The 25,707-nt window shown below is 46.1% G+C and overlaps 1 protein-coding gene across 1 annotated transcript in view; it reads right to left on the bottom strand.

Moving 5' to 3' along the window:
* Positions 1-3,302: 3,302 nt before the first annotated feature.
* LOC144681154 (dynein axonemal heavy chain 6-like) overlaps positions 3,303-25,707 on the bottom strand; it is a gene marked incomplete at its 3' end in the record, with an annotated part of 934,896 nt that continues 912,491 nt past the window's right edge. The window contains exons 53-56 of the mRNA XM_078542881.1: positions 20,615-20,797; positions 13,334-13,515; positions 12,189-12,297; positions 3,303-3,428 (exon numbers count right to left, since the gene is read on the bottom strand). Coding sequence (XP_078399007.1) covers positions 3,303-3,428; positions 12,189-12,297; positions 13,334-13,515; positions 20,615-20,797 — 600 coding nt within the window. The remainder of the gene's footprint in view (positions 3,429-12,188; positions 12,298-13,333; positions 13,516-20,614; positions 20,798-25,707) is intronic.

Below are 25,707 nucleotides of genomic sequence, written 5' to 3'. Positions count from 1 at the left end.
TACACACTGCTGCTACTGTGCGTTGGTGGTGGAGGGAGTGAATGTTCGTGAATGGGGTGCCAATCAAGCGGCTGCTTTGTCCTGGATGGTGTGAAGCTTCTTGAGTGTTGTAGGAGCTGCATTCGGCCAGGGAAGTGGGGAGTATTCCATCACACTCCTGACTTGTGCCTTGTAGATGGTGGACAGGCTTTGGGCAGTCAGGAGGTGAGTTACTCGTCGCAGGATTCCCAGCCTCTGACCTGCTCTTGCAGATATAGTATTTATATGGCTAGTCCAGTTCAATTTCTGGTCAATGGTAACCCCCCAGGATGTCGATAGTGGGGGATTCAGTGATGGTAATGCCATTGAACATCAAGGGGCGATGGTTAGAATCTCTCTTATTGGAGATGGTCATTGCCTGGCATTTATGTGGCCTGAATGTTACTTGTCACTTGTCAGCCCAAGCCTGGATATTGTCCAGGTCTTGCTGCATTTGGACATGGACTGCTTCAGTGTCTGAGGAGTCACGAATGGTGCTGAACATTGTGCAATCATCAGCGAACATCCTCACTTCTGACCTTATGATGGAAGGAAGGTCATTGGTGAAGCAGCTAAAATTGGTTGGGCCGAGGACACTACCCTGAGGAACTCCTGCAGTGATGTCCTGGAGCTGATATGACTGACCTCCAACAACCACAACCACCTTCCTTTGTGCTAGGTATGACTCCAACCAGCAGAGAGTTTTCCCCCTGATTCCCATTGACTCCAGTTTTGCTAGGGCTCCTTGATGCCACACTCGGACAAATGCGGCCTTGATGTCAAGGGCAGTCACTCTCACCTCACTTCGGGAGTTCAGCTCTTTTGTCCATGTTTGAAGCAAGGCTGTAATGAGGTTAGGAGCTGAGTGGACCTGGTGGAACTCAAACTGGGCGTCAGTGAGCAGGTTATTGCTAAGCAAGTGCCGCTTGAGAGCGCTGTTGATGACCCCTCCCATTAATTTACTGATGATGGAGAGTAGACTGTTGGGGTGGTAATTGGCCAGGTTGGATTTGTCCAGCTTTTTGTGTACAGGACATGTCTGGGCAATTTTCCACATAGCCGCATAGATGCCAGTGTTGTAGCTGTACTGGAACAGCTTGGCTAGGGGTGCGGCAAGTGCTGGAGCACGTCATCAGTACTATTGCCGGAATATTGTCAGGGCTTATAGCCCTTGCAATATCCAGTGTCTTCAGCAGTTTTTGATATCACGTGGAGTGAACTGAATTGGCTCAGGACTGACATCTGTGATACTTGGGACCTTCGGGAGAGGCCGACATAGATCATACATTTGTCACTTCATGCTGAAAATTGTAGCAAATGCTTCAGCCTTATCGTTTGCACTGTTGCGCTCGGCTCCTCCATCAAAGAATAAGAACAAAGAAAAGTACAACACAGGAACAGGCCTTTCAGCCCTCCAAGCCTGCGCCGATCATATTGCCCGTCAACTAAAACATTTTGCACTTCCAGGGTCGGTATCCCTCTATTCCCATCCTATTCATGTATTTGTCAAGCTGCCTCTTAAACACCACTATTGTACCTGCTTCCACCACCTCCTCTGGCAGCGAATTCCAGACACTCACTACCCTCTGTGTAAAAAACTTGCTCCGCACATCTCCTCTATAGTTTTCTCCTCTCACCTTAAATCTATGTCCCCTAGTAATTGAGTCTTCCACCCTGGGAAAAAGCTTCTGACTATCTACTCTGTCCATGCCACTCATAATTTTGTGAACTTCTATCAAGTCGCCCCTCAATTTCCATCGCTCTAGTGAGAACAATCCGAGTTTCTCCAACCTCTCCTCATAGCTAATAACCTCCAGACCAGGCAGCATCCTGGTAAACCTCCTCTGCACCCTCTCCAACGCCTCCATATCCTTCTGGTAATGTGGCGACCAGAATTGCACGCAATATTCCAAGTGTGGCCTAACCAATGTTCTATACAGCTGCAGCATGACTTCCCAGTTTTTATACTCAATAGCCCTGCCAATGAAGGCAAGCATGCCATATGCCTTCCTGACTACCTTATCCACCTGCGTTGCCACTTTCAGTGACCTGTGGACCTGTACACCCAGATCCCTCTGCCCGTCAATGCACTTAAGGGTTCTGCCATTTACTGTATAATTCCTGCCTGTATTAGACCTTCCAAAATGCATTACCTCGCATTTGTCCGGATTAAATTCCATCTGCCATTTCTCCGCCCAAGTCTCCAACCAATCTATATCCCGTTGTATCCTTTGACAATCCTCTTCACTATCTGCAACTCCTCCAACCTTAGTGTCGTCTGCAAACTTACTAATTAGCCCAGTTACATTTTCCTCCAAATCATTTATGTATACTACAAACAGCAAAGGTCCCAGCACTGATCCCTGTGGAACTCCACTAGTCACAGCTCTCCATCCAGAAAAGCACCCTTCCACTGCTACCCTCTGTCTTCTAAGACCAAGCCAATTCTGTATCCATCTTGCCAGCTCACCTCTAATCCTCTGATCCCATCATTGAGAATGGGGATATTTGTGGAATCTCCTCCTCCAGTGAGTTGTTTAATTGTCCACCACCATTCACGACTGGATGTGGCAGGACTGCAGAGCTTAGATCTGATCCGTTGGTTGTGGGATGGCTTATCTCTGTCTATCACTTGCTGCTTATGCTGTTTGGCATGCAGGTAGTTCTGTGTTATACCTTCACCAGGTTGACACCTCATTTTTAGGTGCGCCTGGTGCTGCTCCTGGCATGCCCTCCTGCACTCTTCATCCAACCAGAGTTGTTCCCCGGGCTTGATGGTAATGGTAGAGTGGGGGATACGCCTGGCCATCAGGTTGCAGATTGTGTTCTGTTGCTGCTGCTGATGGCCCACAGCGTCTCATGGATGCCCAGCCTTGAGTTGCTAGATCTGTTCGAAATCTATCCCATTTAGCACGGTGATAGTGCCACACAACACAATGGAGGGTATCCTCAGTGTGAAGATAGGACTTTGTCTCCACAATGACTGTGCGGTTGTCACTCCTACAGATACTGTCATGGACAGATGCATCTGCGGCAGGCAGGTTGGTGAGGACGAGGTCAAGTATGTTTTTCCCTCTTGTTGGTTCCCTCACCACCTGCCGCAGACCCAGTCTAGCAGCTATGCCCTTTAGACTTGGCCAGCTCGGTCAGTAGTGGTGCTACCGAGCCACTCTTGGTGATGGACATTGAAGTCCCCCACCCAGAGTACATTCTGCACCCTTGCTACCCTCAGTGCTTCTTCCAAGCTGTGTTCAACATGGGAGGAGCACTGATTCAAACATTACCTCAGCATATTCCTGCACAATCCGTGTCTCTTCAGCCATGATCTCCTCTTCCTGTTTCACAATGGCTTGAACCTCCTCCACTGCCTCAGTGTCATCTTGAAGTTTCTGCATTAACTGTTCAATCTCCTGCAGAAAGAAAGGTCTGGTTAGTTCCCTCTGCACACAGCTCTGCAATATATACGCAACACCTTGCTCCTTTACATTGCACGTTGTCTTGATTATTGTCATCAGAAAAACATCCATCAATGAAACCCTAGGTACATGGGAAGAGGAGGAGGCCATTTGGCTCTTAGTTACGCTCGTCTGCTCATTCTACACAGTCCTGAAATATTTTTCCTTTCAAATATTCTCCAATTCCCTTTTGGAAGTTAATAACAGATCTGTTTCCATCGCCTGTTTGGACAGTGCATTCCAGAGCATAACAACTCGCTGTTTACAAAAAGCTCTCCTCATCTCCCCTATCACCTTTCCTGCTACAATCTACAGACTTTTAAAACCTGTCATTCCACCCAATACCAGTACTAATTCATTTCCCTGCCCTTTCCCCTTAATCTTTTATATTCTTCCTTTACCTATGGAACCCCTGCAAGATGCAAACGTGGTTTTTGTCACCTCTGACTTCCCTTTGATATTCAAACAGACTCTAAACTTATCTAAAAAGTTTGTACACTTGTACCTCAAACCTAACACCTCTATCCTTTTCATATTTTAAACCCCCCAGACAACCTGTCTCCTATTAATCTCTGCCTAGTTTAGTTAAATCACACACACACACACACACGTGCACATGCAGTCTTTTTCACAGAATAATATTGAAGGGTACATGACATTTAGGAAGGACAGGAAGTTAGGAAAAGGTGGAGGGGTGGCTCTGTTAATTAATGGTATTAGCACAATAGAGAGGGATGACCCAAATTCAGGAAACCAGGATGTAGAAGTGGTTTGGGTAGGGATGAGAAATGATAAAGGCAAGTGCACTTGTGGGAGTGGTGTACAGGCCCTCTAACAGTAGATACACAGTAGGACGGAGTATAAAGCAAGAAATAATGGGACATTGTCAGAAAGGTACAGTGACAATCATGGGGGATTTTAATTTACATATAGGCTGGAAAAATCAGATGGACAAAAGTAGTCTAGGTGAGGAGTGAATAGAATATTTTGGGGATTGTTTCTTGGAACAGCACGTTCTAGGGACCAACCAGAGAGCAGGCTATGCTAGACCTGGTATTGTGCAAAGAGACAGGATTAATTTATGACCTCATGGTGAAGGCACCCATAGGTATCCATAATATGATTGAATTTTACATTCAGTTTGATGGAGAGAAGAGTAGGTCCAAGACAAGTATTTTAAACTCAAATTATGAGGGCACGAAAGCACAGTTAACCAAAGGGAACTGACAAATTAGGTTCAGGGATGAGTCATAGGAACGTAAGAACATAAGAAATAGGAACAGGAGTAGAAAATTCAGCCCCTCGAGCCTGCTCCGCCATTCAATAAAATTATGGCTGATCTTCTTGTGTTTCGATTTCCACATTCCCATCAAACCCAATAACCTTTGATTCCTTTGCCTAATAAGAATCTATCTACCTCTGTCCTAAAAACATTCAATGACCCGCCTCCACCACCTTCTAAGGCAGAGAATTCCAAAGACGCACAACCCTCTGAGAGAAAAAAATTCTCCTCATCTCTGTCCTTAAAGAGTGACACACAATTTTAAAACAGTGCCCCCTAGTTCTGGACTCACCCACAAAAGGAAACATCCTTTCGGCGTCCACCTTGTCAAGGGTGTTCAGGATCTTGTATACTTCAATCAAATCACTCCTCACTCTTCTGAACTCCAGTGGAAACAAGCCCAGTCTGTCCAACCTTTCCTCATAAGACAACCCACTCATTCCAGGAATCAATCTAGTAAGCCTCGTTTAAACCGCCTCCAATGCATTTACATCTTTCCTTAATAAGGAGACCAAAACTGCACTCAGTATTTGAGGTGAAGTCTCACCAATGTCCTGTATAACTGAAGCATAACATCCTTACTTTTATGTTCAATCCCTCTCGTAATAAAGAATAGCATTCCATTCGCCTTCTTAATTATTTGCTGTACCTGCATACTAACTTTTTGTGACTCATGCACTATAACACTTAGATCCCTCTGCACCTCAGAATTATGCAGCCGTTCTCCATTTAAGTAATACTCTGCTTTTTTGTTCTTTCTGCCAAAGTGAACAACTTCACATTTTCCCACATTAAACTCCATTTGCCAGATCTTTGCCCATTCAACCTATCTATATCCATCTGCAACCTCCTCATGTCCTCTTCACAACATACTTTCCCAGCTATCTTTGTGTCATCTGCAAATTTAGCTACCATGTCTTCACTCCCCTCATCTAAGTCATTGTTGTAAATCATAAAAAGTTGAGACCCCAGCACAGACCCCTGTGGGACTCCACTCGTAACATCCTGCCAATCAGATAAAGTCCCATTTATACATACTCTCTGCTTTCTGCCAGCCAGCCAATCTTCTATCCATGCTAATATGTTACCCACTGCAATATGCATGTTTATTTTTCGTAATAATCTTTGATGTGGCACCTTATAAAATGCCTTCTGGAAATCCAAGTACAGTACGTCTACAGGCTCCCCTTTATCCACTGCATATGCTACTCCTTCAAAAAACTCCAATAAATTGGTTAAACATGATTTTCCTTTCACAAAACCATGTTGACTCTTCATAATTGCCTTGAGCTCTTCTAAGTGCCTGGCTATAACCTCCTTAATGATCAATTCTAATAACCCCTCCCCCACGATAGACGTCAAACTAACTGGCCTATAGTTTCCTGTTTTCTGCCCCCCTCCCTTCTTGAATAGCGGGGTTATATTTGCTACTTTCCAATCTGATGGAACCTTTCCAGAATCCAGCGAATTTTGGAAAATTAACACCAGCACATCAACTACCTCATTAGCCAGCTATTTTAAGACCCTAGGTTGTAGTACATCGGGACCCGGAGACTTGCCAGCCTGCAGCTCCATCAATTTGCTCAGTACCATTTCCCTGGTGATTTCAATTTCACCAAGTTCCTTTCTCCCATTCACCTCCTGATTTGCAGCTATTACTGGGATGTTTTTTGTATCTTCTGTAGTGAACACAGAAGCAAAATATTTGTTCATTTCTTCTGCCATTTCCTTATTGTCTACTAATATCTCCCCACTGTCACTCTCGAGGACCAACACTCACTTTACTTACTCTTTTCCTTTTTAAATACCTGTAGAAACTCTTGCTACCTATTTTTATATTTCTAGCTAGCTTCCTCTCATACTCTAATTTCTTTCTCCTGATTAACTTTTTAGTCATTCTCTGCCGTTCTTTATATTCTGTCCAATCATCTGTCCTGCCACTCATCTTTGCGGAGTTGCATGCTTTTTCCTTAAGATTGATGTTTTCCTTAACATCCCTAGTTAACCACGGATGGTGGGTCCTCACCTTAGAATTTTTCTTTATAGTAGGAATGTATTTATTCTGAATACTCTGAAATATCCCCTTAAATGTCTGCCACTGCATATCTATTGATCTGTCCTCCAGCCTAGTTTTCCAGTTCACTTCAGTTAGCTCAGCTTTCATCACCACATAATTGCCCTTATTCATATTTAAAATACTAGTCTTAGACCCACTCTCCTCCCTTTCAAACTGGATGTAAAATTCAATCATACTGTTGTCGCTCTTGCCTAGGGGTGCTTTACTTTGAGGTCATTAATTAATTCTGTCACGTTACACAATATCAAGTCTAGTCTAACCTGCTGTCTGGTTGATTCCCGAACATGCTGCTCTAAGAAACTATCTCAAAAGCATTCTAAGAACTCTTCGTCCAGGCTACTACTGCCAATCTGATTTTTCCAGCTTATGTGTAGATTAAAATCACCCATGAGTATTGCCGTCCCTTTATCACAAGCACTCAATATTTTCTCTTGCATACTTTGTCCTGCACTGTGGCTATTGTTAGGGGGCCTGTAGACCACTCCCACTAATGACTTTTTCCCCCTAATACTCCTCATCTCCACCCAAACCAATTCTACATACTGATCTCCTGAACCAAGGTCAGCTCTAACTATTGCACCAATGCCCTCTTTGATTACCAGTGCTACCCCTCCACCTTTACCTAGCTTCCTATTCTTCTTCAATGTCATGTACCCTTCACTATTAAGGACCCAATCTTTGTCATCCTGCAGCCATGTCTGCGTAATTGCTATCAGATCAAATTTATTTACTTCAATGTGGGCCATCAATTCATTTGTTATGAATGCTACATGCATTCAAATAGAGAGCCTTCAGTTTTCTCTTTTTGTTCCCTTTGTAGCATCTAGCCTTGACTGTTGATGTATTCTTAGGTTTTTCCTCTCTGTCCCTTCCTGCTATTCTCTGACCCTCATTTCTCATATTACTATTTTGCTCTCCTGTCTTGACTCTACACCTTGGATTGCTACCTCTACTCAAGCTTGATTCCTCACTCCTCTTGTTTAGTTTAAAGCCCTCTATACTTCCCTAGTTATGCAATTTGCGAGGACACTTGTCCCAGCACGGTTCAGGTGTAAACTGTCCCAATGGTACAGCCCCCATTTTCCCCAGCACTGATGCCAGTGCCCCACAAACCAGAATCTATTTCTCCTACACCAGCCTTTGAGCCACGCATTCGTCTCTCTAAACTTATTTGCCCTATGCCAATTTGCAACTGGCTCAGGTAATAGTCTAGAGATTATTACCTTTGAGGTTCTGCTTCTTAATTTGGTACCTAGCTCCTCATACTGACTTTGCAGAACCTCTTTCATAGTTCTACCTATATCATTGCTACTTCCATGGACCACGACAACTGGATCCACCCCCTCCCACTACAAGTTCGTCTCCAGCCCTGTGTAGATGTTCCAAACCCTGGCACCGTGCAGGCAACATAGCCGTCTGGATTCTCAGTCTTTGCTGCAGAGAACAGTGTCAACCCCCTCACGATACTATCCCCTACTACCACTACATTCCTTTTTGTTCCCCCTGCTTGAACGGCTTCCTGTACCATAGTGCCATGGCCAGCCAGCTCATCCACCTTGCAGATTTGACATGACACAGGGTCAACAGACATGAAGTGGAAGCCATTTAAGGGAGTATTTCAGAATAGACAGGATAGATACATTCTGATGAGAAAGAAAAATTCCAAGGGGATGGCCCACCATTGTGGTTAACTAAAAAAGTTAGATAGTATTAAGCTTAAAGAAAAAGGATATAATTGCACAACGATGTGTGTCAGATCAGAAGATTGGATAGAATATTTTTAAAAAATCAAAGGATGATTAAAAGATTAATAAGGAGGGAAAATAGAGTATGAGAGAAAGCTAGCTAAAAATATGGAAACAGATAGCAAAAGTTTTAACAGATATTTAAATAAGGAAAAAATAACAAAGTGAGCACTGGTCCTACAGAAAGTGAGTCTGGAGAATTAATAATGGAAAATAAGGAGGTGGCAAGTGAATTGAACAGGTATTTTGCATTCCTATAAAGGACACAAGTAACATCCCAGAAATAGCTGTAAATCAGGAAATGGAAGGGAGGGAGGAACTCAGGAAAATTACAATCATCAGAGAAGTGGCACTGAGCAAATTGTTGGAGCTGCTGGCTGACAAATCCTCGGGTCCTGATGAACTCGATCCTGGAGTCGTAAAATAAGTGGCTAGTGAGATAGTTGATGTGTTGGTTTTAATTTTCCAACTTCCTAGATTGGGGGAAGGTTCCACTGGGTTGGAAAATAGTGAATGCAACTCCTTTATTCAAAAAGGAAGGGAGACAGAAAGCAGGAATCTACAGGCCAGTTAGCTTAACATTTGTCATAAGAAAAAAGCTATTATTAAAGACATTACAGCAGGGCACTTGGAAATATTCAAAGTAATCAGGCAGAGTCAATATGGTTTTGTGAAAGAGAAATTATGTTTAACCAATTTATTGGAGTTATTTGTAGAAGTAACATGTGCTTGGATAAAGGGGAACCAGTGGGTGTACTATACATGGATTTCCAGAAGGCATTTGGTAAGGTGCCACATCAAAGGTTATTGTGGAAAACAAAAGCTCATGGTATAGGGGGTAATATATTGGCATGGATAGAGGACTGGCTCGCTGACTGGGAACAGAGCACAGGCATAAATGGTTATTTTTCTGGTTGGCAAGATGTAACGAGTGGTGTGCCACAGGGATCGGTGCTGGGACCTCAACTTTTTGCAATTTATATAAATCATTTGGAAGAAAGGACCAAAGGTATGGTTGTTAAATTTGCTGATGACATGGAGATGGGTAGGAAAGTAAGTTGTGAGGAGGACATAAGGAGCGACAAAGGTATATTAAGTGAATATGCAAAGATCTGGCAAATGGAATATAATGTGGGAAAATGTGAAATTGTCCATTTTGGCAGGAAAATTAAAAAAAAGAAGCATATTATCTAAATGGTGAGAGATTTCAGAGCTCTGAGATTCAGAGGGATCTGGGTGTCCTAGTGCATGAACCACAAAAGGCTAGTATGCAGGTACAGCAAGTAATTAGGAAAGCTAATAGAATGTTATTATTTATTGCAAGGGGAAATGAATATAAATGTAGGGAGGTTATGCTTTAGTTGTAAAGGACATTGGTGAGACCACATCAGTGGTCTCCTTATTTAAGGAACTATATAAATGCATTGGGAGCAGTTCAGAGAAGGTTTACTAGACTAATACTGGAAGGGGCAGGTTGTCTTATCAGGAAAGATTGGATAGGCTAGGTAGGCTTATCTGTGCTGGAGTTTAAAAGAGTAAGAGGCAACTTGATTGATAAAATATAAAATCCTGAGGGGTCTTGACAGGGTGGATGTGGAGAGGATGTTTTCTCTTGTGGGGAAATCTAGAACTAGGGGTCACTGATTAAAAATAAGGGATCGCCCATTTAAGTCAGGGATGAGGAAATAATTTTTCTGTCGAAGGGTTGTGATTCTTTGGAACTCTCTTCCTCGAAAGGCGGTGGAAGCAGAGCCCTTGAATATATTTCAGGCAGAGATAAATAGGTTCTTGATAAGCAAGGAGGTGAAAGGTTATCGGGGTAGGCGGGAATGTGGGGTTGAGGTTACAATCAGATCAGTGGTGAACTTATTGAATGGCGGAGCAGGCTCGAGGGGCTGAGTGGCCTACTCCTGCTCCTAATTCGTACATTCGTATGCCTGTTATTTTTCAATTTAGGTGCTAAGCTGTTTCCTCTCATTTTTCGGTTAGTGGGGGCTGCTTCCTGCTTTGCAGCAGAGTCCTGGCTTTCCCTGCCACTTTCAGCTGACTATTCCCGTCTGACTACGAGAATGCCGCCATTTTGCGCCCCCTGAATTGCTTGTGAATCCCTTACAGCGCTTTCCATCGCCAGCGCTATTTCTAACACTTCCTTAAAGTCAAGATTCACTTCAGCCAGCAATCTTTGCTGAATAGTGTCTTCCTGCACTCCACATATTAAATGATCTCTGAGCATGTCATTCAGGGCTTCACCGAAATCATAATATTCTATTAGTTGTTTCGGTTTCACCACGTAGATAGCAATTGTCTCCCCCCAGGGCTCTATTCCGTGAATTGCACCTGAACCTCTGCATTGTAACTGAGGGCTTGGGTTGAAAATGTCCCTTAATGAGGTTTACTAATTCACTGAAAGGCTTCAAATCTGGGGCACTGGCTTTGTATTAAACTGTAGATCTTGCTCCCACAAATACTCAGGAGAATTACTCTCCTCTTCCCCCCACCATGATTTTGTTTACTTGAAAGGAGAACGCAAGGTGTTCTATATATTGAGACCAATCATCTGTAGCTGGCTCAGAGGGATCGATTCTGCCAAACTGTGGCATTTCGGATGAATATATCTTCTTTTATTTTTACCGAACTTAGATACAATCACTGGGCAAGGTTCAGCACTGAATCTGATTTATCCTCATCACCAGTTTGTTATAGAGTTGATCTTCAGACAACTTTTTTAGTGGAAACATTTAACTTTATTTTCAAGCAGCTGCAGCAACTACATGTGTGCACCAAACTCCATAACTAAAGAACTCTATTGTAGACATTCCTCATGCTATTAACACATTGGTTTACACAGATCATGTGATCTTACGACACAGGATTATTCTTAAAGCTACAGCCCTACGTTTATCCAAACTATAATTACTACAACCCCTGTTGTGTAACCCTCGCTCCCAACCCAATTGACAAATCCCTCCATTCAGCAAGGTAATTCTGATATAAGACTTTGATGTTAGCTCACTCCTGTCAACAAAAGCCTTGTAAAGGAAGGCCCACCAAGCTAAAACTTTAAGAAACTATTTCATTTTTGACACAGTTTCCTGAAAATTCCAAAATGGACCCATCTTCTTTCAGAGTCTTGGGATTACATAGCATGTTCAATGGTCATTCATCCCACTCCCCTGGCCTTTACCTATATAACAATTCACTTGTTTTTCCTCTTAAAGTATTTATCCAATTCCTTTTTGCAAGTTATTATTGAACCTGCTTCCACCAACCTTCCAGGTAGTGTATTTCAAATCACAAGAACTCACTGCCTAAAAATGTTTCCTCATGTTACCTATGCTTCTTCTGCCAATTACCTTCAACGTGTGCCTTCTGGTTGCTGCCCCTCTGCCTCTAGAAACAGTTTGTTCTGATTTACCCAATGAAAAGCTTACAAGATTTTGAACGCCTCTCTTAAATTTCTCCTTCTCTGCTTTAAGGACAGTCCCAGCTTCTCCACTCTCTCCATGTGACTGAAGTTTTCTAATAACTCTCGCTGTGGCCTGTGTGCAGACTGTAAGCTTACAGTAGGAGTAACAGAGGTCACATCCCTCTTAAACACCACTTGATGGTACCTTGGTTTTTTGCTCTATCTGTGGTCCCAGTGGCACCAATTCTTTCTGCATCACTCCAACCAAGGAGCTGGAATCTGAGAGTTTCAGCAGGCCATTAGTAAAGCGATTTCTAGAAAAACAACAGAAGAGTGGGAGAGCTGAGGATGATGCCTGTCATTTAGAAGAGCACCATTACCCAGTACTAATAACTTTAGTTATTAGCACTGGGTTATCAGTTATTATAACTAATAACTTTATAACTTCAAAATATATCAAAAGATTTCAACAATGCAAGATGGCAAGATATTGTTCTTTACCAGAGACTCTGGTGATTTTACCTCTGGTGAGGCGCAATTAAAGGAACAAATCTTTTCTGATAGTGTTGTTACTCAGGTTTACTCCGTAGGCAGAATTTTTGGTGCCTGTTGGCGGTGGGCGTGTTTGGCGGAGTGAGCGGACAATATGGCAGGAAGGCCAAAAATCGTTTCACGATGCCATGAAATTAGTTTGCAATCGTCCGCTCTGCCTGTCAATGGGGGGGGGGGGCCACGTTTCCCACTGTCGGATGTCGGGAATTTCATTGTAATACATCTGCATATCATTATTAGCCCAACTTGGTGGAATCATCCCCCTACACTGGATCATCCGAGCACCACACCGACATGTTTCACAACTGTAAGTAAGTACCTGGCGAGCTGCAATTCGCTCGGGACTTACGGCGGGTCTCCATGGCATCCAAAATCCATGTTCCAGGGACATGTCACGGAATCAGGTGGCTGCAGTCTTCTTGCCTTTCGGGGCTATGTCTCCTGTGCAACAGTCTTGGGCTGGAAGCGCTAAGAGATGTGTGTGCGGCTGCACTTTAAATATGGCATCTGGCATGAGGAAGCAGCGAGCTGACAGCGTGGCCGGCAAAGGAGAACCTGCCCGCCATCGAAACGGCGTGTCTCCCAGGAATGAATGATGAATGAGGTGAGATTGGGACGATATGTTGTGGATAGCTGCCATTGCGGCCAGTGGGTAAAACATCTTTGTTCCTGTCCGCTACCCTGCTCAGTGTAAATCTGGGGTGACTCCACCCGGCGCTTCCAACAACTGCTCAAGTCAAGTCACTCAGTATCAATGCCTCTACCTATTAATGATACTATGTCAGAGCGCAGCTTTACCTTGAGTTCATAATCTCTATCCTCTTTTGCTTGAGCAGTTTGGAGAATCCTTGAATCAGCTCCAAGTACGTGCTGGGCGTGACATAATAATACCTCCTCATTTGCTGCCAGAACTGCCCTGCTGCTGCTGACACACTGTTGTGAATGTCAACACAAGCCATGGCCACACTCTCCTTCAATGACTGAAACAACAAGCAGTGGGACGTTAATGAAACAAAATACAGCGGATGCTGGAAATCTGAAATAAATGCTGGAAATACTAAGCAGGTCAGGCAGCATCTGGGGAGAGAAACAGAGTTAACAGGCAGAATTTTCAAGCCTTGGACCTTAGCAAAACAACAGAACCTGTGGTGGAACAGGAACCTGAATGCTGCTGGAACGAGCTTTGCTGAGGATCTCGCTTCCAGATCTCCCGAACAATGAGAGAGGGGGATGACGCAACAAAACTGCCAAAGGAGGGATTTAAGTGAAAGAAACTGACCATAACATGGGTTACAAGGGCTCACAAGCACTTGGATTTTTGAGGCTACAGCAACTACAGGAATGGAGAGTCTCCCCTCCATTCTGTTACCACTGGGATGGGAACAGTGCGCAGTTTATCTAGTCCCACTACTCCATAGGTCGTACCATTAGTGTAAATGTTTAATTCACTTACCAAAATGGCCAATTATTTATCTTCACCACTGTTAAACCCAAAATAAAAAAGGCTTTAACCAGGCTTCTTTCAATAAACTCAGAATGATTGATTTATTATAAAATGAAACTTCTTTTCTAAAACAAGTTGCAAGAGCTGGTTAACACACAATTGGTAATGTGGAAGTGTAACTATCTATCCCTTTTAAAATTCCTCAGCAAACACACACACAAACAAAGTACAAACAAATAGCATCTCTGCGGAGATTGATGGTTGAAGGATAAACCTTTGTAAAAAGGATAAAGTACACAGGTTTCAACACTGTTGATCTGGAGCTCCTTTGTGCGAGGACAGGTTGCTAGTCCCAGTAAATTTCTGGAGGTTCTCATCAAGGGAGGAGAATAGAGCTGGATCAGTCCTTCTCATCTCAGCCTCTCGGGTTTCCAAATACAGACAGGTTCCCCTGAGATGAGGATTCCTAGCTGGATACTGATAACCACACTGTATTTCAATCAGGGCAGGGAGAGTGTGAGCTGGGCAGATTTTCCCCTTCTCAGTTCATTCCCAACTGTGTTCAAAACAACAAGTTCAAAACATAAAACTCCTCTGTCAGGTGATTTCTAGTAAATCATCAGGCCTTTGCCTTTAAACCAATTTTTTTAACCATTCATTAAAGTGATTGCAGTTCAAGTAAACAAATAGCTCTCTTCCACAATTGCCATGCTGGCCACTTAGCTGCTGTCATATGATTTCTTGGAAAAGGCATGTTTGCTCCAATCCAAGGTGAACTTATGACCTTTTTCAAAAAAAGTCCAGGTCAGCTCTCAAATAATACAATATCCCTCCAAATTTGAAAAGAAAATACAGTTCTTGTAGATATGGTTCTAACAATCCTGTTCCCTGCACCGCTCATTCTTACCTGGAGGACCTGCAACAGGATCTGAGGGGCTGCAATGAGGTGAGTTCTCCCGAGAACGGGAGGAAGATGACAGCACATCCCACCAAGCAGAGTGGATGGAAGTGATCAAGGACATCAGCAGCAACAGTGGGTTGCTCCAACCTGAAGACAGTGCACCAGAAGGATCCAGGACATCAGGAGGGCGTGACAGGTGAGTAGCATAACATTTTCAGGGGTCAAGCTCCACATTCTGACTTGCCCAGCACTCGTCAGGACAAGACATCTTGCAGCTTCACTCATTCCTCTCACCACAGGCACCTCACATTCACACCCAGATAGTGAACACTCACACTGTCCTCTTGCACCCATACCCTGCAGTGACTCTCCTCTCCACATTAGCCAGTACAAGCACTCACACCTCCCTGTGTTCTCAACTTGCAGAAGAAGAGAGCACGCACCTTCTCAAGAGGCAGAGCCTGTGGTGGCTTCCAGCGGAATTTTCTGTGCCTGCTGGCATTGGGCGTGATTGGTGGCGTGAGGGGAAAATCGCGATCAGTTTTACGACGGCGGGAAACCAGTTTGCAATTATCTGCTTGGCGGGCTGCGTTTCCTGCCATCAGATGTCGGGAACCTCATTGTCAGACATCAGCATATCATTATCAGGCCAGCCCGCCAGAATCGACCCCCACCCCCCACAGCTGGATCACCCGTCCACGTCGGTGGGAAAGCACGCCGATGTGTTTCACAACAGCACATACAAGGCGTGCACTTGGCAGCTATCATTTTGTGGGGAACCTGGAGGTGAGTACACCACAACGTTGTGCAGTGCTCGCCAAGGTCGCCTCTTGGACTTCAAGCTTCAGGGGCGTTGGGGGGTCGGGGTTAAGAGCAGCCCTGCCATTGAGGCAACTGGTGGCATGGAGGTGGGGCGGGGGGGGGCAAGGGCAGCCCTTCCGTCGAATGTCGCACACAAGCATTCGGGGGGGGGAGTGTAGGGTGGGCGAGGGAAGTGGCCATGCATTAGGGAAACCTGTAGGAAGTGACCATTCCTCTGTAACTGAGACAGTTCACATTGATATGATTGGGGTCGGGCTCCTAGCTTATCTGCCCACTCAAGCAACGCAGAGGCATCAAAGTGCAACCAAGTGCTGAAAAGGTTTTCACCCCACCTCCCCCAACCCCCCACTGGCACAGACTGCAAATTCATGAGCATTTTAGTGGGCTGCAGAACTATTGGACAACTGCACATGTTGTACAATCTCCTTGCTAAAGCTGGCCATGTAGCAGTCACTGCTGGTGGCGCTCACAGCCCCTTGCAATTTCTTCATCCCAGTTTGGACCAGTCTCCCCATGGTTCAAGCTAACAGGGCAGCCGGGCAGCGCACTAATCTCTGGCCATCCAAGTGGTGGCCAGTACTCTCCGGGAGCATTAAGGGGCCATCACACTTAACCAGGACAGGTTCTTAGTACTCCCATGCTAACCACATGTCTCTCTCTTTCATCCTGCAGGAGGAGGACATCAGGGTCATGGAGCCTGATGAACTAGCTGTATGCCAGGTGACCTACAGAGCACAAAGACGATGGAGGAGAGAGCGACAGAGGCTCCTGGCTGCACAGAGGCAGGAGCAGCAATCTCAGGAAGAAGGGGCGGCTGGGGCTCCCACATTGCCGCCCAAGAGCCACAGTGTGCCATCGCAGGCTGGCGGCGAGCGACACCCAGGGTCTATAGACGCCACCTTTCATTCCTGCAGGTGACCGAGAACCAGTGTTACCGAAGATTGCGCATGTCTAGGGAACTGGTTGGTCACATCTGCGAGCTACTGCAGGATTTGGCGCCACAGGGACTTGGAAGGCATCCACTGCCAGTGGCCGTGAAAGTGATTGTGGCGCCCAATTTCTTTGCCAGTGGCTCCTTTCAGGGCTCCACAGATGACCTCTGTGGGATCTCACAAGCCTCCACCCACAAATGCTTCCATGAGGATGCCATCTTCTCCATGGCACACAACTTTGCACATTTCGCTCGGGACCGGGACAGCCAGGATGCAAGAGCGATTGGGTTCACCCAAATCTCGGGTTTCCCACAAGCTCAGGGTGCGATTGACTGCACTCATATGGCACTCAGATCTCCGTCGCAACACATGGTGGACTACACTAACCACAAGTGCTTCCATTCGCTGAATGTGCAGCTGGTATGCGACCACCACAAGCAGGTGCAGGTGTGCGCATGGTTTCCAGGGAGTGTGCACAACGCCTACATCCTTAGTCAGTCACAGATCCCTGGGGTCTTCCAGGGTCCACAAACATTGCAGGGATGGCTCCTTGGCTACCCACAGAGGCCGTGACTGATGACACCCATGCAGCAGCCTCAGGCTGCAGCAGAGCAGCGCTATATTGAGGCTCATGCAGCAGCTCGCATCTTGATGGAGCAGACCATCAGGATGCTGAAGGTGAGGTTCTGGTGCCTGAGCGGTCTGGTGGGGCCTTGCACTATAGTCCACAGAAGGTGTCACACATCGTCATCGTCTGCTGCGCCCTTTACAACCTGGCGCTCCAATGGGGAGATGTGGAGGACGCTGACGGGGATGAGGGTCCTCGGAGGCAACGATGATGGGGATGAGGTCCTCGCACTGGTCAGACGAGGCAGGTGTGCTCGGGAGGCCCTCATAGCTGCTAGATTTGTGGAGGATGATGACAACAGGCAGTGAGGAGACCCATAGATCCTCACATTGCATCTGTGAACGTTTGACTCCAATTATGGCAGTGCGAATACCCTCTGTGAGAATGCTCCTGTCATGGAGATGCAGTGCAGGCCCTAATAGTCACTCGGCCGCAGGAGGATGATGACAACATGCAGTGACGACACTCCATATATCTTCACACAGCCTATGAGAATGTCTGACTCCTGTCTGGCTGAGGGCAGCTCGCTTAGCTTTGTGATCAGGGTCATATCATAGAGACGCAGCCATGAAATTTTAGAAGCATCTGATCCTTTGTCCACAGTCAGCACCTGAGCCCTTCAGGAGCACTGCATCAGTGGTCACAGATGCTGAAGTTTTGTGGGCCAGCCCCACCTTAAAGGTACTGAGAGCACACAGGGAGGATGAGAGAACTCTGTGGCGCCTGCCCATGACATTCTGGCAGCAATGATCAGCACTGCCGAGGTGCAGGCAGCAGAGAGTGTGAGGCTGGACCATCACTGTGGACCGGAGTATGCACAAAGCACAGGGAAGGAGCCCTGGACTGAGACACCTGCCTTTATCTTGTGCAGAAAGGTTTCACATCTGAGTGACAAGAGCACGGCTCATCAGAACAAGGAGCCACAGGCAGGGAGACGTTTTTGGGAGTTTATTGACAAAGTGAACGGTATGTACAAGTGATTAACACCCGTGCTCAGGCTGTGCAACTAATTCTTCTTAACTTTCCTAACCCAGCCACTACATTTTGGTGCTCCCCTGACATCCATAGTGGAGGTGGAGCCAGCCTGGTGACTGCGATGCCCTGTCTGTGATGACTTTGGCGGGTGGTCTCTGGAGGGCCGAGACGTGGAGAGCCCCGGCCTGCTTTCGGGGTCCTGCTGTGTGGCAGTGGCCCCCTCCTCAGCCTGTGAAGCTGGGTCTGCGGAGGTCACAGGAAGATAGGATTTGGATGGGCCGGACACTCTCGGAATCACCTGGGTGGATGGCCCCGGAGTGTGCACCTACTGATCCTCCTCCCTATGGGTGCCTGAGGGCCCCAGGCTGACTCCTTGAGGAGCAGGGTTAGCTGGAGTGAGATCAAGCTGCCTGGTACCCCTCTCGCAGACACACTGTTGGAGGCCAACTATGACATCAGTGATGGATTTGAGCCTGCACAGCAATATAGGAGCAACATCTTGGACCAAGGTCACCATTGCAGCCGTCATCCTACCAGTGTTGCCATGCTGGCACTATCACCTCAGTGTGAAGGCAGACAGCCTTGCAGCCTGAAAAGTGTAGCGGACATCCCTGCCTGATGTTCCCGAGCTTGCCTTTGCAGCCCCAGCAACTGTGACATGGCCACGTGTGGAGGTTCATGATCTGACTTGAACTCAGCAAATTTCTGGTCTCCAGCAGTTCTCCGAGTGCCAGACACCTGGGAAGTCCCTGTCACCGGCTGCTGTGGATCAAACAGTGCAATGTGCTGCAATGTGATGCCGAGGCTACTCTAAAGCTAGGTCCCACCGATGTGTGTGTTTCTGCACTGGTGGAGGGTGTGGGTGAGCGCTGTGGCGGGAATTCAAGGAGGATGCCTTCAGATTCCTCTTCCGAGGTGTCTTCAAGGCTTAATTGGAGGCCCTGGGTCATGGGCTCCATTGGCTGTTTCCCAGATGTACCTGCGGAAGCAAGGAGAGATAATTATTGCATGGCAGTGGCCTGTGGAAGAGGTCACATCACTGACATGGCTGTCTGATGGATGTTGCACTGCTGGATCCTCACTTGGTAGAGCAGCGCCGACCTCACTGTCAGCACAGGACCGGTCCAGATCCTCGCCGGCCAGCTGGATGGCTCTGTTTTCAAAGTCAGTGAGGACCTTGATGTCAGGCATTCCTCCACCAGTCTGCAACCTCTCCCTGTTGTTGTGTGCCAGCTTGTCCTGCATGAATAGAGATGGAGAGAGCGTAGGCAGGACATCAGCCAGGCCAGATGATAAGTATGCCTGGCATTTGTGCGTGGTGAGTGGTCACATGGATGGGATGAGGACAATGAAAGTGTGTGTGGCAGAGTGAATGGTGATGCCCCTTGAAGTGGCAGTGAGTGAGTGATGTGATGGATTTGTGAGTGTGTGGGCGATGAGAAGAGTGACTTAACCTGGCGGAATGAAGGAGATCATTCATCCTCTTCTGGCACTGGGTGGCTAACCTCTTGCAGGGTGTTGGCACTGACCACCGCTGCCACCACCTCCCAAGCCTGGTTGGTGAGGCTGCTGCCCAGCCCGTGTCCAGAGGGGAGACATAGGACATCCCGGCAGGACTCCACTGCGTCCAAAAGGCATTCCAGAGATGCATCACTGAAGCGGAGGGGCTGCAGTCTTTTTGCCTTTCGGGGCCATCCTGTCTTCCGTGCAGCAGTTGTGGTCTGGAAGCACTGCACTTGCGGCTGGACTTTAAATCTGGCGCCCAGCGTGATGAACCGGCGGGGTGATGGTGGGTGGACGAATGACAGCCCACCCGCCATCGAAACGCCGTGTTTCCCGGGAACGCATAAATAATGTGGCGGGTTTGGGATGGTACATGGTAAAAACCTGCCATCGCGGCCGGGTGGTAAAACGTCTTTTACCCGCCTGCTACCGCACTTAGTGCAAATCTAGGACAATTCTGCCCTTCATTACAGAACAAGATTGGTAGGTAGGAAGCTGTTTTCTTTGGTGATAGATGCTGAAATTATAAGAGGCAGATTTCAAGGAAATAGAGTGTTTACTCTGAATAATATTGAGCCCATCAGAGGGAAACCTGCCTTTTCAACAAAGGAGAAAACAGTTCCCAGTTAGACTTTCATGTTTTATGACGATCAAGTCACAAGGCCAGTCTCTTCACAACATTTTTATCTATATTCCTAGGCCTGTTTTTATATGTGGACAGTTTTATGTAGATTTCTACAGAACAAGAAGCTTTAATTCTGCTAAAGTCTTTGGTGAAAAAGTAACCAGAAACCCTGTGTTTGAGGAAGCACTGTTTCGAGAAAGATACTAATTTGACTGAGTCTCCCCCAGTACAGACAATAATAACACATACCTCTTCAAAATCCACCTGAGTCAAGTAGGTGTTTGCGACTCTGAGCAGGGCCTCCTTGGGCCACTCGTCGTACCAATCCATGGTGGAACAGCTAACCAGCGAGGGGTTCATCCGACATCGCAGGCGGAACATTGCTCCAGCCGGGCTTAAAGCCAGGGCAATGTGCAGCCTGTCCTGCACACGCTAGAAAGGAAAGAAATAAGCTCAGTGACTGGAATAGCCAGTGCCGCACACCAGGCTTTTTGTACTTTTACCAAGAGCACAACACAGACATGCAGTTCCACAGCCACCTTGGATCGCAGACAGCAATTTCCATTTGTACATTGACACTAGGCTGGCAGCATAGGCTTCTTTCTCCCACTCCCACCAGGGGATCAGAGTAGGATTTCCACTGTCACCCTGACCTCAACCTCACACTGAACGATGGATCACTCTGAGCTGTCCAGTTTTTTGTTTCTTAAAGCAGTAAAACTGGGTCTAGAAGTGGCAGTAGGTCAGACACCCTCACAAACCAGGGGCTCAGATCCTGCCTCAAACAGGTGGGATGAGGACCACCTTTCTCTGATGGGGATCCTGGTGGGTCAAACACATTCATCTTGAGGACTTAAGGTCACATCACAGGATGTAGGTGTCACTGGCAAGTTCAGAATTTATTGCCCATCCCTAATTGCCTTTGAGGAGTTGGTGGTGGCCCTGAACAGCTGCAGCCCATGTGGATAATAGGTTTTCGTAGCATGTTTTTTTATATATAATTGTGTGGCTTGCTAGGCCATTTCAGAACATGGTAAAGAGACAACCACACTGCTGTGGGTCTGGAATCACGTATAGGCCAGGCCAGGTAAAGATGCCAGATTGCCTTCCCCAAAGGACATTAGTGAACCAGATGAGTTTTTATGACAATCCAGTAGTTTCATGGTCACCATTACTGAGATAGCTTTAATTCCAGACTTACTTAATTCACTGAATTTCAATTCCCCAACTGCTCTGTTGGGATTTGAACTCATGTCTATGAATTAATAATACAAACCTCGGGACTACTAGTCCAGTAACAAAACCACTATGATACCATACCCTGTGATTACCATGAATCAGACAGTGGGGATGTAGGGACCTCACTCTGATGACGGACAATATGTACTATACTGATTTTTACCTCTCTCACCCAAGGGAGCAAGTTTTGGCACAAGGTCACTGAGCACAGATGGAGACTAAAGCTGGGACTCTCCTGGTCTGTATGAACTGATGGCCCCACAGTCACCTTTTCTGGGATTCACTACCAACACCCATCATTTATGTTCTACACAAGCAAATATGTTGGTACTCTTGCTGTCCCGTTTTGTAGATCTGCGGAAATGAGGGATGGTGGGCAGGTGGGAACTCAGCAGCAGAACTCATTAACACAGTCATGAATGGGACAGTGCAATACAAGTTGTTGTTGTTGTTGTAACTCACAGTCACCCATTTTTCCAATCTAGAGTCAGGGTTAGACTTGAGATTTGTGCTGTGATCAGCTGCGCCTAGACTACACTGGGATGCCATATTGCTTCGGCCAACTCTTTGTCTTCAACGAGGAGGCTCCTTAAATCATCTATTTATGGGAAACTCAAGGGCAAAGGAACCCTCCTGTCATGGCCGCTGCATCCTTGCTCCCTCCTACCAGCACCCCAACCAAACTGCCAACCTGCACAGGTTGGGAATCGGGCGATTGCTCCTATCCTCCCTGACTGGCTAACCATGGCAGGGCACTTGTTCAGGACCCACAGCTCAGGGATGGAATTGAAACATGGTCTAAAACCAGGTTCGGACTTGGGCCATGGGTTGGCACAAACTGGTGCATGGAGCCATTGCTTCTCCAAACTTATGCCCATTTGATGGTGAATTTACACAAAGACTGCTTTAAAGTATTGAAAAGTTCCCATGTGATTTACATCTTTTCCAATTTTCTATGTTCTCTAAAATATTAGGGTGCAATTTATAAACCAACATCTTGCTTCTTGCATGGTGATTGTAATGGGCTGCAACATATAGACTGGCACAAAATGTAGGTTAGAACTTATGGTAAAATCTTTAGCTGTTTTCATGTAACACCCATGCTGTGTGAGTGGTGCCATCTCTTAGCATTGTCATTCAGGTGAGTGCAGAAAAATCCAGTAGAAAGCCAGATATTCCAGATATCAACACCCTTGTCTGAACCAGAGGATTATAGGTTTAAACCCCACTCCACAGAATTAAGGCTGGTGTTTACTCCACTGTCAAAGTTGCAGTCTTTTGGATGAGGGGTCAAACTACACATTTTCCCTCTCTGAAGGATGTAACAAATCTCAGTGCATTATTGAATCAGGGCAGGGAAGGCTCTCCACTGTCCAATATTCATCCTATGATTATCACCTCCAAATACAGATTACTGGACCATCCATCTCATTGCTGTCTGTGAGATCTGACAAATTTACTTCCAGGCTTGCCTAGAAAACATGCAGCCACACTGCCAAAGTAATTCATTGCCCATGAAGTGCTTTCTCACGTCTTGAAAGGAGCTGTAATGTGTAGAATTACAGAGTATGTACAGGACAAAAACAGGTCATTTAGCCGAACTGGTCAATGCTGCTGTTCACATTAGCCTCTTTCCACATACTCCATTTAACCCTAACAACATACCTTTCTGTTGCTTTCCCCATCTTGTCCTGCCTATGTTCTGCCCTTCATAAACCTGAGAAATCAATCACAACTCTGCTGCCTGTGTCTCTACTTGCACCAAGTCCTGTTCATTCATCACCCCTGTGCTTATTGACCAATACTGGCTTCTGCCTTGCAATGCCTTAATTTTAAAATTCTCATCCCTGTCTTCAAATCCCTCCATGTCCTCATGCTTCCCTATCTCTGTAATCTCCTCCAGGCTCACAACTCTCTGAGATCTGAGATATGAGAAAGCATTGGTGGGTAGAATAAAGGAAAACCCAAAGGGCTTTTTTAAATATATAAGGTGCAAGAAAATAACTATGGAAAGAATAGGGCCAATTAGGGACATAGAGGTAATCTGTGTGTGGATCTAGAGGATGTGGGTACAGTCCTCAATCAATACTTTGTGTCAATCTTCACAATGGAAAAGGATGACGCAGGTATAGACATCAGGATGGAGGACTGTGAAATATTAGAGGAAATTAACATAGAGAGAGGAGGTACTAGCGGGTTTAGCAGCCTTAAAAGTGGATAAATCTGCAGGCCCAGATGAGATGTATCCCAGGCTGTTGAAGGTGGCAAGGGAAGAGATATTAGGGGCCCTGGCAGGAATTTTCAAATCCTCTGTAGCCACAGGTGAGGTGCCTGGAGGACTGGAGGACTGCTACCGTTGTCCCATTATTAAAAAAGGGAGGAAGGGATAGACCAGGAAATTACAGGCCACTCAGTCTAACCTCAGTGGTGGGGAAGTTACTAGAAAGAATTCTGAGGGACAGAATATATCTGCACTTGGAGAGACACGGATTAATCAGGGATAGTCAGCATGGATTTGTTAAGGGAAGGTCGTGTTTGACAAATTTGATCAAATTTTTTGAGGAGGTAACCAGGAGAGTTGATGTGTTCTACATGGACTTTAGCAAGGCTTTTGATAAGGTCCCTCATGGCAGACTGGTCAAGAAAGTAAGGGCCCTTGGGATCCAAGGCACAGTGGCACATTGGATCCAAAATTGGCTGAGAGGCAGGGAGCAGAGGGTGATGGTAGAGGGATGTTTCTGTGACTGGAAGTCTGTTTCCAGTGGGGTTCCGCAGGGCTCGGTGCTGGGGCCCTTGCTGTTTGTGGTGTACATAAATGATTTGGACTTAAATGTAGGGGGTATGATCAAGAAGTTCGCAGATGACATGAAAATTGGTGGGTGGTAAATACTGCGGAGGATAGGCATAAACTGCAGGAGGATATCAATGGTCAGGTGGGCAGAGCAGTGAAAAATCGAATTCAACCCGGAAAAGTTTGAAGTAATGTACTTGGGGAGGGCTAACAAGGCAAGAGATTACGCTATGAATGGCAGGACCCTGGAAAGTATTGAATATCAGAGGGGCTTTCATGTGGATATCCACAGATCCCTGAAGGTAGCAGGGCAGGTATATAAGGTGGTTAAGAAGGCATATTATATACTTGCCTTTATTAGCCGAGGCATAGAATACAAAAGTAGGGAGGTTATGTTTCAAACTGTATAAAACGCTGGCCAGGCCACAACTGGAGTGCACTTTACAGTTCTGGTCACCACATTAGAGGAAGGATGTGATTGCACTGGAGAGAGTGCAGAGCAAATTTACCAGGGTGCTGCCTGAGCTGAAGGGTCTGAGCCACGAGGAAAGATTGGATAGGCTGGGGTTGTTTTCCTGGGAGCAGCGAAGGTTGAGAGGGGACCTGATGGAGGTGTATAAGATTATGAGGGACATAGTTAGGGTGGATAGAGAGGCACTTTTTCCATTAGTAGAGGGGTCAATAGCCAGGGGCATAGATTCAGGTAAGAGGTAGCAGGCTAAGAGGGGAGTTGAGGAGAAACTTTTTCACCCAAGGGGTGGTGGGAGTCTGGAACTCACTGCCTGAAAGGGTGGTTGAGTCAGAATCTCTCGTAACATTTAAGAAGTATTTAGATAGTCACTTGCATTGCCATAGCCTCCACTGGAAAATGGGATTAGTATAGTCAGATCTTTGTTGACTGGCACAGACATGATGGGCCAAATAGCCACCTTCTGTGCTGCAAACGTCTGTGAGTCTATGAGTCTGAGATATCTGTGGCTTTCCAATTCTGGCTTCTGTTTAAACTCTGATTTTAATTGCACCATGGAGAGTGGTACCATCACTAGTTTAGGCTCTTAGCTCTGGATTTACCATAAGACCATAAGATGTAGGAGCAGAAGTAGGCCATTTGGCCCATCGAGTCTGCTCCTCCATTCAATGAGATGATGGCTGATCTGATAATCCTCAACTCCACTTCCCTGCTTTTCCCCATAACCCTTGATTCCTTTACTGATTAAAAATCTATCCCTGCCCTAAATATACTTAACGACCCAGCTTCTACAACCCTCTGCGGTAAAGAATTCCACAGATTAACTGCCCTCTAAAAGAAGAA

The sequence above is a fragment of the Cetorhinus maximus genome, chromosome 5 (genome assembly GCF_964194155.1).
Source record: "Cetorhinus maximus chromosome 5, sCetMax3.hap1.1, whole genome shotgun sequence".
In the NCBI taxonomy this organism is placed as follows: domain Eukaryota; kingdom Metazoa; phylum Chordata; class Chondrichthyes; order Lamniformes; family Cetorhinidae; genus Cetorhinus; species Cetorhinus maximus.
Note: the sequence above shows the minus strand (reverse complement) of the source record. Positions and strands in the feature narration are given on the sequence as shown.